General features: G+C 32.1%; 1 protein-coding gene across 1 annotated transcript in view; it reads left to right on the top strand.

Annotated features, from left to right (window-relative positions):
• LOC102807599 (atrial natriuretic peptide receptor 1-like) overlaps positions 1-14,277 on the top strand; it is a 136,842-nt gene that overhangs the window by 62,387 nt on the left and 60,178 nt on the right. The window contains exons 3-5 of the mRNA XM_085499906.1: positions 11,078-11,254; positions 11,659-11,797; positions 12,277-12,510. Coding sequence (XP_085356032.1) covers positions 11,078-11,254; positions 11,659-11,797; positions 12,277-12,510 — 550 coding nt within the window. The remainder of the gene's footprint in view (positions 1-11,077; positions 11,255-11,658; positions 11,798-12,276; positions 12,511-14,277) is intronic.

Here is a 14,277-nt window from a genome sequence, read left to right as displayed (position 1 = left end):
AGACTTACAAAGACATTGCAATGTCATGACATTTGTGAACCTAGCTAGACTTACAAAGACATTGCAATGTCATGACATTTGTGTACCTAGCTAGAATTACAAAGACATTGCAATGTCATGACATTTGTGTACCTAGCTAGACTTACAAAGACATTGCAATGTCATGACATTTGTGAACCTAGCTAGACTTACAAAAACATTGCAATGTCATGACATTTGTGAACCTAGCTAGACTTACAAAGACATTGCAATGTCATGACATTTGTGAACCTAGCTAGACTTACAAAGACATTGCAATGTCATGACATTTGTGTACCTAGCTAGACTTACAAAGACATTGCAATGTCATGACATTTGTGAACCTAGCTAGACTTACAGAGACATTGCAATGTCATGACATTTGTGAACCTAGCTAGACTTACAGAGACATTGCAATGTCATGACATTTGTGAACCTAGCTAGACTTACAAAGACATTTTAATGTCATCACATTTGTGTACCTAGCTAGACTTACAAAGGCATTGCAATGTCATGACATTTGTGAACCTAGCTAGACTTACAAAGACATTGCAATGTCATGACATTTGTGAACCTAGCTAGACTTACAAAGACATTGCAATGTCATGACATTTGTGTACCTAGCTAGACTTACAAAGACATTGCAATGTCATGACATTTGTGAACCTAGCTAGACTTACAAAGACATTGCAATGTCATGACATTTGTGAACCTAGCTAGACTTACAAAGACATTGCAATGTCATGACATTTGTGAACCTAGCTAGACTTACAAAGACATTGCAATGTCGTGACATTTGTGTACCTAGCTAGACTTACAAAGACATTGCAATGTCATGACATTTGTGAACCTAGCTAGACTTACAAAGACATTTTAATGTCATCACATTTGTGTACCTAGCTAGACTTACAAAGACATTGCAATGTCATGACATTTGTGAACCTAGCTAGACTTACAAAGACATTGCAATGTCATGACATTTGTGTACCTAGCTAGAATTACAAAGACATTGCAATGTCATGACATTTGTGTACCTAGCTAGACTTACAAAGACATTGCAATGTCATGACATTTGTGAACCTAGCTAGACTTACAAAAACATTGCAATGTCATGACATTTGTGAACCTAGCTAGACTTACAAAGACATTGCAATGTCATGACATTTGTGAACCTAGCTAGACTTACAAAGACATTGCAATGTCATGACATTTGTGTACCTAGCTAGACTTACAAAGACATTGCAATGTCATGACATTTGTGAACCTAGCTAGACTTACAGAGACATTGCAATGTCATGACATTTGTGAACCTAGCTAGACTTACAAAGACATTGCAATGTCATGACATTTGTGTACCTAGCTAGACTTACAAAGACCATGCAATGTCATGACATTTGTGAACCTAGCTAGACTTACAAAGACATTGCAATGTCATGACATTTGTGTACCTAGCTAGACTTACAAAGACATTGCAATGTCATGACATTTGTGAACCTAGCTAGACTTACAAAGACATTTCCCACAAACTGAGATAAGCGGAACCTGAAAGTAAATATAAAGAAAAAAAAGATGATCGCATTCACTATAGAAAAGATAATTTTAAAACATCACTACAATCAATAATGCTAGGTAACAGCTGTTGAAGAATGCTGTTACTTGGAAACAGAAATCTCTGTATGGCAAAAAGTAAAGCAGTGAAGGTTATTCTCAATATGCGTCAAGCAGAAATAAATTATAAAATAATATCAACATTCACATATTATTTGATCAACTTATTATGATAATTATGATGTATGAAGCTGAAATTTGGGTAGATGAGAAAAGCAACGGCACCAATTCACTGGAACAAGCGAATACACATGTTTACAGATTTAGAGTGAGTCTAACTGCCACAGTTGTTGATAGAGGGCAATGGAGTTACTTACCAATTCGTTTTTATAGCACTATAAATAAAAATACTATTATTAACAGATATAATTTAAATAGATATTTCACTCCGTGCAGAGTATTATCAACCTTTATGCTCGGTGATCAGCAGAAAACCCCAAATATATAAGAAATGTGGAGAGATCAATTTGAAGATGAGAAACATTCTATTTTAGAATGTGCAAATTATGGCACAAAAGAAATATATATATATAAAAAAATAACTCAATAAAGAAGTTATCTTCACAACAATAATAAAAACCATCAGCATTTCACTGAAAAAACATGTATCAATAAAAATAACTCAATAAAGAAGTTATCTTCACAACAATAATAAAAACCATCAGCATTTCACTGCAAAAACATGTATAAAAAAATAACTCAATAAAGAAGTTATCTTCACAACAATAATAAAAACCATCAACATTTCACTGAAAAAACATGTATAAATAAAAATAACTCAATAAAGAAGTTATCTTCACACAACAATAATAAAAACCATCAGCATTTCACTGAAAAAACATGTATAAATAAAAATAACTCAATAAAGAAGTTATCTTCACAACAATAATAAAAACCATCAACATTTCACTGAAAAAACATGTATAAATAAAAATAACTCAATAAAGAAGTTACCTTCACAACAATAATAAAAACCATCAGCATTTCACTGAAAAAAACATGTATAAATAAAAATAACTCAATAAAGAAGTTATCTTCACAACAATAATAAAATCCATCAGCATTTCACTGAAAAAAACATGTATAAATAAAAATAACTCAATAAAGAAGTTATCTTCACAACAATAATAAAATCCATCAGCATTTCACTGAAAAAAACATGTATAAATAAAAATAACTCAATAAAGAAGTTATCTTCACACAACAATAATAAAAACCATCAGCATTTCACTGAAAACAACATGTATAAATAAAAATAACTCAATAAAGAAGTTATCTTCACAACAATAATAAAAACCATCAGCATTTCACTGAAAAAACATGTATAAATAAAAATAACTCAATAAAGAAGTTATCTTCACAACAATAATAAAAACCATCAGCATTTCACTGAAAAAACATGTATAAATAAAAATAACTCAATAAAGAAGTTATCTTCACAACAATAATAAAAACCATCAGCATTTCACTGAAAAAACATGTATAAATAAAAATAACTCAATAAAGAAGTTATCTTCACACAACAATAATAAAAACCATCAACATTTCACTGAAAAAAACATGTATAAATAAAAATAACTCAATAAAGAAGTTATCTTCACAACAATAATAAAAACCATCAGCATTTCACTGAAAAAACATGTATAAATAAAAATAACTCAATAAAGAAGTTATCTTCACAACAATAATAAAAACCATCAGCATTTTACTGAAAAAACATGTATAAATAAAAATAACTCAATAAAGAAGTTATATTCACAACAATAATAAAATCCATCAGCATTTCACTGAAAAAACATGCATAAATAAAAATAACTCAATAAAGAAGTTATCTTCACAACAATAATAAAAACCATCAGCATTTCACTGAAAAAACATGTATAAATAAAAATAACTCAATAAAGAAGTTATCTTCACAACAATAATAAAAACCATCAGCATTTCACTGAAAAAACATGTATAAATAAAAATAAGTTAAAGATTGTTTCATAATTTTTTTGTTATCTGCTTTTTTTTCAGGGGGTGCTCTACTAAGCATCAAACCCTCTAAAAAGCGTGTTTTTTTGGAGCCGAGTCTATAGTACGGTACTTGTTCATTCACTATACTGCATCCAGATGACTCAGTCGAGTAAAACGGTTATTATTGTTATAATCACTCAAGGTCACTTCAGTCTAATATAGAAAATCTTTTAAATCCTTCGATGCCAGGATTTTTTGGATAAGATTATCATGCACTCCATAAAAACCCCGAGCCCTTATGATGCACAGGATAGAATTGCAATTTTAATTATAATAATCTTTATTCACAACGGTCGCAAAATGTCACAATAATAAACCTCGTTACATTAGAAACAGCAAAAGCAGTCCACAGGCAGTTGAACTGTTAATTTAAGTTGTCCTTCCTAAATGTCTATAAATTAGAAAGGAATTTCCTAAAAGCCTTTGGGGTTACTTCTCCTAGATCATAATTAACATCCCATAATGCATCACCAAGAAGACCATTAAATTTGAAATTTTGAAAGTTAACTTTTCAAAAGCGATTTATTCAACTGCAAATAAAATGCAGTTTATGTTATTGGAAGCCTTACAGTCACACACATCTCCTTTGTAGAAACATTGTTTCTTGTCGCCGATAAATATCAACCTATCAAAACCGTCGTTTCTGGTCGCCGAGAAATATCAACCTATCAAAACCGTCGTTTCTGGTCGCCGAGAAATACTAACCTATCAAAACCACCGCCGATAACTACCACCCTATCAAAACTATTATCTTAAATATCCCCTGTGGTTTAATTCAAGTGTATATACTAGGCACTGCACCAGTATGTCACGTGACCATATGGTTGCTTCTTTTATACAGAATGTCTAAGACTCAATCACCTTGTGGTGTGATTATGTTAATACTGCTGTACTTAGGATAAGAACTTGACCTTGGACGTCCTTCAGTACGTTATTATATTCCTAATCAATTGAACTTACTTTATACTCACAGGAGAATACTTTCATATAAATTGATTACCAATAATAAATAGGCAGAATTAACTATCGATACGAAAGCATGATACAGATGGACTACCTACTATATCCAAAAATTAGTTCATTTATTTTGCTGTAGACTAAAAACTTGTCTGGCCATGGCACTTTGTATTTACTTATACAACATTGGCTATTCTAATTTGAGATATCTAAAAAGTGATGTGAATTTAAGCGTACATTTCACGATATACATGGTACGTAGTTGAATGCCTGGAGTTGGACGAGTGAGATCACTCGTTTTGTTTCGTAGTAACATTATTATCAAAGCCTTTCTACTGAACTATCACTAAATAAAACACAAGTATCTCGTAAATCCCGGGTTTATAGACATTGTGTCATGTATGACGTCGCCATTACAGTTTAATCATTCAAGCAAAGTGACGTATTTACTTGGTTGATCAAAAAGTTCAATTTCATCAGCAAAGTCTACCTTGGCGACACGCAAAGCAAAACGTAACGGCCATTTCAAATGTTAACTATTTTACAAAATACTTTCTTATTATTCAATACGTGTTGAGTAACTGGATTAGAAATTTTAATTTTGACTGGAGTTGAGAAATGTTTGGTACTTTGTCATCTAGGGGAAACGTGCGAGTTTTTCCATCACTAATTAAAAGCTCAAATTACTCTATTCATGGACATATCCCTGATTAGGTTTATCTAGTCTGCGTAGAAGTAAACCGTAATTCAAGCCCTATAATTGGAAAATGCGTTAACAACCAAACAAACAGGCACGCGACATTTTGTTAAAAAAATGTAATAGTTTAAACGACGGACAGAAAAAAACCAGAATGATATAAAAAAAAAAGTAATTAAAGCACAACACTATGTTTAGAATGTTATTTTATTGTGGAAGTGTTAAAATTATTGATACTTCTAGTATACCTACAAATGTATGACTGATATTTTTTTTTTAATGTTTGTTTTCCTTTTAATTCCCCGGTGTAAGAAATATACATGGTGCAGTCAGTTAGAAATCATTTGCAGTGTGAATTTCACGTCACTGTTGAACATATGGGATCCTGCAGAGTAGTCTGACCTTGTCGTATTGGATATTTGGGATAACAAAGCTCATTTGCGTATACTGATAACATTCAATCGATATGTCAATCATTTTTGCCATGCTATCGGTTGTTTTTCATGTCACCTAACTGTCAATTGATATATGATCATTGGGGCACAGTGAAGGCGCCATCTTGGCCCCAATGTTTACATGAGATGCTATAGCAAATACTGTTGATCAGATAACAGCCTACAGTTGATGATAATATGTTTAATATAATGCAAGACTGTGTTTCCATAGCAATACATATAATGATATTCCACTATTGTATGAGCTCAGCATTATATCTATCATCAGCTCGCTAGTTGCATATCTTCCGGATAATTGGTTAATTTTTCAATTCATGTTTCACTTTTTGGGATAAAATGTTCAGAGTATTATGTATATGTTTTAAAGTCAAACTCACAACAAATATGTGTTCGTGAACAAAACTATATAGACGTTATTTCACGCGACAAAACTAACAATACTGCTTCTAGCCATACGTTATAAACGGTAATGGCCGCCGATGACACGTCATATCCGGTAATAGCCGCCGATGACCTATTTAACATATTGCCACTGCATCCGCAAGCAAGTGGGCAACCGGGAAAAGTAGAAGTCCGAGATAACTCTCTTCATAACAACGGAAACACTCAGAAAACTATGTATGAGTTAAATTGATTGAATAAAATGGCACCTATTTATGAAACGTCAAGTTGATGTTTAGAAGGCTGTCATTGTTCCACTGTTTAGCATGCATCTATATGTTGCCATGACGATCTATGTATCCGGCTAAAGAACGCACCGAACATTAATGTTGTAGAGAATACAATTTCATGTTTGTTTGTTTGTTTGTTTGTTAGCAATAACATCACGTGACAACAATCGTTTCCAGCAATGCATTTTGCATTAGCAATCAAAGAAGTTCCTTGTTATTCGTTAGGAACGCAGTTGTGTCCATTATTTTTGGTGAATACCCCATCCGAGCAATGTAATAACGCAATAATGGTGTCAGCACACCAATGTATAATGAAATATGCAATAAGATATAATGTCTTATGTCAGAACACCAATATATAATGAATTATACAATACGATATAATGTATTGTGTCAGAACACCAATATATAATGAATTATACAATACGATATAATGTCTTGTGTCAGAACACTAATATATAATGAATTATACAATACGATATAATGTATTGTGTCAGAACACCAATATATAATGAATTATACAATACGATATAATGTCTTGTGTCAGAACACTAATATATAATGAATTATTCAATACGATATACTGTATTGTGTCAGAACACTAATATATAATGAATTATACAATACGATATAATGTCTTGTGTCAGAACACCAATATATAGTGAATTATACAATACGATATAATGTCTTGTGTCAGAACACTAATATATAACGGAAACACACAATACGATATAATGTCTTGTGTCAGAACACCAATATATAAAGAATTATTCAATACGATATATGTCTTGTGTCAGAACACCAATATATAATGAATTATACAATACGATATAATGTCTTGCGTCAGAACACTAATATATAATGAATTATACAATACGATATAATGTCTTGTGTCAGAACACCAATATATAATGAATTATACAATACGATATAATGTCTTGTGTCAGAACACCAATATATAATGAATTATACAATACGATATAATGTCTTGTGTCAGAACACTAATATATAATGAATTATACAATACGATATACTGTATTGTGTAAGAACACCAATATATAATGAATTGTACAATACGATATAATATCTTGTGTCAGAACACCAATATATAATGAATTATACAATACGATATAATGTCTTGTGTCAGAACACCAATATATAATGAATTGTACAATACGATATAATGTCTTGTGTCAGAACACTAATATATAACGGAAACACACAATACGATATAATGTCTTGTGTCAGAACACCAATATATAATGAATTATTCAATACGATATAATGTCTTGTGTCAGAACACCAATATATAATGAATTATACAATACGATATACTGTATTGTGTCAGAACACCAATATATAATGAATTGTACAATACGATATAATATCTTGTGTCAGAACACCAATATATAATGAATTATACAATACGATATAATGTCTTGTGTCAGAACACCAATATATAATGAATTGTACAATACGATATAATGTCTTGTGTCAGAACACTAATATATAATGAATTATACAATACGATATAATGTCTTATGTCAGAACACTAATATATAATGAATTGTACAATACGATATAGTGTCTTGTGTCAGAACACCAATATATAGTGAATTATACAATACGATATAATGTCTTGTTTCAGAACACTAATATATAATGAATTATACAATACGATATAATGTCTTATGTCAGAACACTAATATATAACGGAAACACACAATACGACATAATGTCTTGTGTCAGAACACTAATATATAACGGAAACACACAATACGATATAATGTCTTGTGTCAGAACACCAATATATAATGAATTATTCAATACGATATAATGTCTTGTGTCAGAACACCAATATATAATGAATTATACAATACGATATAATGTCTTGTGTCAGAACACTAATATATAATGAATTATACAATACGATATAATGTATTGTGTCAGAACACCAGTATATAATGAATTATACAATACGATATAATGTCTTGTGTCAGAACACTAATATATAATGAATTATACAATACGATATAGTGTCTTGTGTCAGAACACCAATATATAGTGAATTATACAATACGATATAATGTCTTGTGTCAGAACACTAATATATAACGGAAACACACAATACGATATAATGTCTTGTGTCAGAACACCAATATATAAAGAATTATTCAATACGATATATGTCTTGTGTCAGAACACCAATATATAATGAATTATACAATACGATATAATGTATTGTGTCAGAACACCAATATATAATGAATTATACAATACGATATAATGTCTTGTGTCAGAACACTAATATATAATGAATTATACAATACGATATAAAGTATTGTGTCAGAACACCAATATATAATGAATTATACAATACGATATAATGTCTTGTGTCAGAACACTAATATATAATGAATTATACAATACGATATAATGTATTGTGTCAGAACACCAATATATAATGAATTATACAATACGATATAATGTCGTGTGTCAGAACACTAATATATAATGAATTATACAATACGATATACTGTATTGTGTCAGAACACTAATATATAATGAATTATACAATACGATATAATGTCTTATGTCAGAACACTAATATATAATGAATTATACAATACGATATAGTGTCTTGTGTCAGAACACCAATATATAGTGAATTATACAATACGATATAATGTCTTGTGTCAGAACACTAATATATAACGGAAACACACAATACGATATAATGTCTTGTGTCAGAACACCAATATATAAAGAATTATTCAATACGATATATGTCTTGTGTCAGAACACCAATATATAATGAATTATACAATACGATATAATGTCTTGCGTCAGAACACTAATATATAATGAATTATACAATACGATATAATGTCTTGTGTCAGAACACCAATATATAATGAATTATACAATACGATATAATGTCTTGTGTCAGAACACCAATATATAATGAATTATACAATACGATATAATGTCTTGTGTCAGAACACTAATATATAATGAATTATACAATACGATATACTGTATTGTGTAAGAACACCAATATATAATGAATTGTACAATACGATATAATATCTTGTGTCAGAACACCAATATATAATGAATTATACAATACGATATAATGTCTTGTGTCAGAACACCAATATATAATGAATTGTACAATACGATATAATGTCTTGTGTCAGAACACTAATATATAACGGAAACACACAATACGATATAATGTCTTGTGTCAGAACACCAATATATAATGAATTATTCAATACGATATACTGTATTGTGTCAGAACACCAATATATAATGAATTGTACAATACGATATAATATCTTTTGTCAGAACACCAACATATAATGAATTATACAATACGATATAATGTCTTGTGTCAGAACACCAATATATAATGACTTGTACAATACGATATAATGTCTTGTGTCAGAACACTAATATATAATGAATTATACAATACGATATAATGTCTTATGTCAGAACACTAATATATAATGAATTGTACAATACGATATAGTGTCTTGTGTCAGAACACCAATATATAGTGAATTATACAATACGATATAATGTCTTGTTTCAGAACACTAATATATAATGAATTATACAATACGATATAATGTCTTATGTCAGAACACTAATATATAACGGAAACACACAATACGATATAATGTCTTGTGTCAGAACACTAATATATAACGGAAACCCACAATACGATATAATGTCTTGTGTCAGAACACCAATATATAATGAATTATTCAATACGATATAATGTCTTGTGTCAGAACACCAATATATAATGAATTATACAATACGATATAATGTCTTGTGTCAGAACACCAATTTATAATGATAACATTTTGCTTAATCTCCCACTATTTAACTTTGATGTTCACATATGTGATAGCAATCATTGGAGGAAACAGACATTATAAAAAGTATTTTGAATAACTGGCCGTTAAATGGCAGTGAACGAAGGCAGTTGAGTGGGTGCTTTGAATGTCAAGTTTCCTATTAACACCATATGTATCAGGTGCATAGATGACCTTACGTTAATAACAATTCATCAATCAACTTTATTGTGATTTGTCAGTTCAATAATTGGCCTTGGTTGACATTGTATTGTGTCTTGCATGAATAAGTGCAAATAAACTGGATAAACTCAAAACCATTTATTGATTTTTCGGACGAATATTATTGAATGCCAATATTTTGAGCCTTCACAGATAGCACTGTTGTTTGATGAGTGTTATACTATAGGAATGTTGTTATAAAATGACGGAGTGTATCTGCTGATACCCAGTCTGGCCTTATTATTATCAGTGCCTATCTGTGTCTCTGTCCGTTCATATTTCACCAATAATTATAATACCACAATTTCTTTTTTGAAAGCATGTGCGCATCTCTAACATCACTTTCTCAGTGTGAGAAGTAAATACCTGATGATATTGAAATATCAACGTCGTATGTGCAATACACACCAAGTTAGAATAAAGACCGCGTTCACCTTTCGCATATGGATTTGTTTGAACATCGTGGTATCTCCCAAATGTTTACACGATGAAATATACCTGGTTAATACAAATAAGTGCCTTACATGCTGTGTATAATCAATATGTAATTTCTCATTCTAGGAGTCGTTTTGGCAACGTTCTGATGGTCGAGATAACGACGCAATTGAAGCATTTAATTATGTTCTTTTAATGGCCCCAACGCCATTCAATGGACAAGAATACGATAATTTCTTGGAATCAGTTGCATCTAAGATGGCTGACTCTCCGTTCAACATTCCACGGGAGAACATAACCAAGGTATGTGATTCATTTAGATGATCCATACGTGATCCATATTGAATATACTACAATTTACCAAATAATATATCTCAAGGGACGTGATCTATATACAATATACTACAAGTTACATTATTCATATACAATATACTACAAATAAGTAATTTATATATGTTACACTACAAAATACGTGATTTATATGCAATATAATTTTACTGTCGGTGTACTAGTAACGATTCGTCTCCGTGGACGATATAATTTTACTAGTGTGTGTGTGTTGTGGTCCAAAGTAAAATATGTGAAACTGGCACATATTTTAAGAACTTTAATACAAAGATTATGATTAAACGAACTCAGAGATAAAGATGTGCGCATGTAGGTATAATTGCATATAATGAAAGCAAACTTATTTATGTATGTCTTAGATTGACGGTACTTACGCTAGTTACTTGCACGATGCCGTGCTGGGCTACGCAATAACTCTGGATGAAATGCTACAACAGGGAGGAAATCCACGTGATGGACGTCTTTTTAGACAAATTCTACCCACAGTTTCATTTACAGGTATATTTAAATATATTCATAACATTTAGAAATCTTGCATGACTACAAGCTAAGAAGAAACGATGTGGATGTATTTGATGTGCCTAGGGTATATTACTATTGTGGAGAAATCACGTACATTGCACTTTATGTCCCCTGGGCAATAATTAAACGCACTCACATTACAAACATCGCCATTATTTAAATGAGTATGCTCTGTTATATTAATTCACATGCGAAGTCGTTTGAGGGGGAGGGGTGAGCAGAGATTTGGAATTTGATGCGGTCTGAACACAACAAAAAATCATCCGACGTCTACCATCTACGAATTTGAAATGTTTAAATAGAATTTCTATGCAGTCGAGTGTAGTCGTAAGCATTATTGTCATTCAAACAAAACACTGACGATAAAAATATATTTTTGAGATAAGATGCACTTTTTTCACTAGATTTTAAATTTTATATCATGTGACTTACATGTATGGCAATTAAATTGGCAGGTTTGACTGGTCACGTGACATTTGATAACAACGGTGACCGTCGCCAAGACTATTCTTTGTACGATTTTCGTGACAGCCGAGAATTCTTGAGTGTTGGGATTTACGATGCTCATTTGCGCACATACGTACCCTCATCGGAAGCGGAAATACAATGGGGTAACAGTGAGAACACGCCGCCAGCGGACGCACCGAAGTGTGGATTTGATGGTGCCCTTTGTGTATACAGGGACGAAGGTAAACGATATATATACTTGTATGATTGTGAATTCTCGACTCTATCATTAGTATGCAGTATGTATATGCTTCGTTCATAGTCATGCACCAACCATCTTTCTGTTAATGTCTAATTGGACTTTTTCCCTGAAACTCTTGCGTTGATTATTTTGCGGGGAATATTGTTGGTGTGTAAAGACTATTATATCTGATTTGCACATATCAACCAGTCGCCATTAATTTGCCCTTAAATAGTCTAGATACCATCTGCACACCGTGTAGTCATATCATTGTCATTGCATTATTGTGACCGACCAACGCCAAACGAGCTGCATGTAGTCCACGCTCTCGCGTACATGCATGCACATACAATGTGGTAAAGAACTTACGAAAACTGAATAATAATATACACTAGGGACGAAACAAGCAGTGAATTGTGTTATGTCATATGAGTATATACCATTTGTTCGTTCAATATATTTGCTGATAAAATGAAATGTTTTGTATAATGTATGTAAGTGAAATTATTATAATTGGACATTTGATAACTATAATTGGTCACAATCTAGCCAACTTGATTGATACTGAAGAGAGCGGTAGAATGGATCATGTACACTGCAGAGTCTGTGTATGAATTAATGAATGCCCTCGTCAATCCATTAGTTACTGGTACAGTGTACTTGATATGAATACTAGCCTTAAGGTGAATCTCCTTCCCCTATGTGTTCATTATGCTACACAAATCGGCATATCTCAGGGGGCACTGTTTAAACCATCACTGACCGCACTCACCACCACGGAAAATGAAATTAATCAATGTATGTCGTCTGACACGCATGCGTAAACTCTAAGTTCGATGATTCTGAATTGATGTGAAAAATAGACCCGATCGATACCAGGCCACACTTACTGCATTTGCAGACGTAAAACTACATGTGACTTCAGAAATATTAAAATGATTCTAGCATAATTCTTGGCGTAAAAGAAAATATTCACATGTACAACATATTCTTAGAAAAAAGTATCGTGAAATACTTTAGTTTTTGGTGAATTGTCTTTGCGTTAGCTGTGTTCGCAGAAGGTTGTTTTGCGCGGAATTAAATTCAACGCGAACACGGAAGGTGTCATTTACGATAAAGTGGGCGGAAGACAAACAACAAATCACTCGTATACAATTCTTACATACAATCGGGTTACGAGTAATAAATATTAAAACGTTCAAATGTCAGTTGTACACTCGATCGCGATGATTACGAGAGTCGTAATTTGCGTATTAGAGGCAACAATGTTACAAAAACAAGTCTTACAACGCACCGTACGTCATAAAGGTCTATCCCGATTTGCTGCACAACAGTATTTCGCAGTTTTTATTACTCTGTCACTGGTAACACAAATTGTAAAAGACAGAAAACAAATTCGAAATAAATCCGTATTTGAAGAGAAACCTCTGTCTGTGAATGGAGGCTGATAAAAAACGAGACAGGCCATGATCACACCCCATTCATAGAGTGCCCCAGTACCCAAGAACGCCCATCGAGGCGACACACGCTGTGGTATCGCGTCCGATGCATGCTAGGTAATAAAGAAGATTACGATCGAGGTAAACATGGTGGCAGCGCGGAGTGCATGATTTTTCCCCGTTGTTTAAAAACAAAACCTCGCTGCGGATTTTGATGTAACTTCGTTTTTTTCTTTATATTTTTAATTAACCGAGGGTCTTACATTTGTGTATTTTAACACTTAAAAGTCAGGTTCCGATGATGGCAACAGCAGTGGTGAATGTCCATT

Source organism: Saccoglossus kowalevskii, chromosome 6 (genome assembly GCF_978046115.1).
Source record: "Saccoglossus kowalevskii chromosome 6, keSacKowa6.1, whole genome shotgun sequence".
Taxonomy (NCBI): Eukaryota; Metazoa; Hemichordata; class Enteropneusta; family Harrimaniidae; genus Saccoglossus; species Saccoglossus kowalevskii.
The sequence above is the reverse complement of the archived record's forward strand: the minus strand, read 5'-3'. Positions and strand labels throughout refer to the sequence as shown.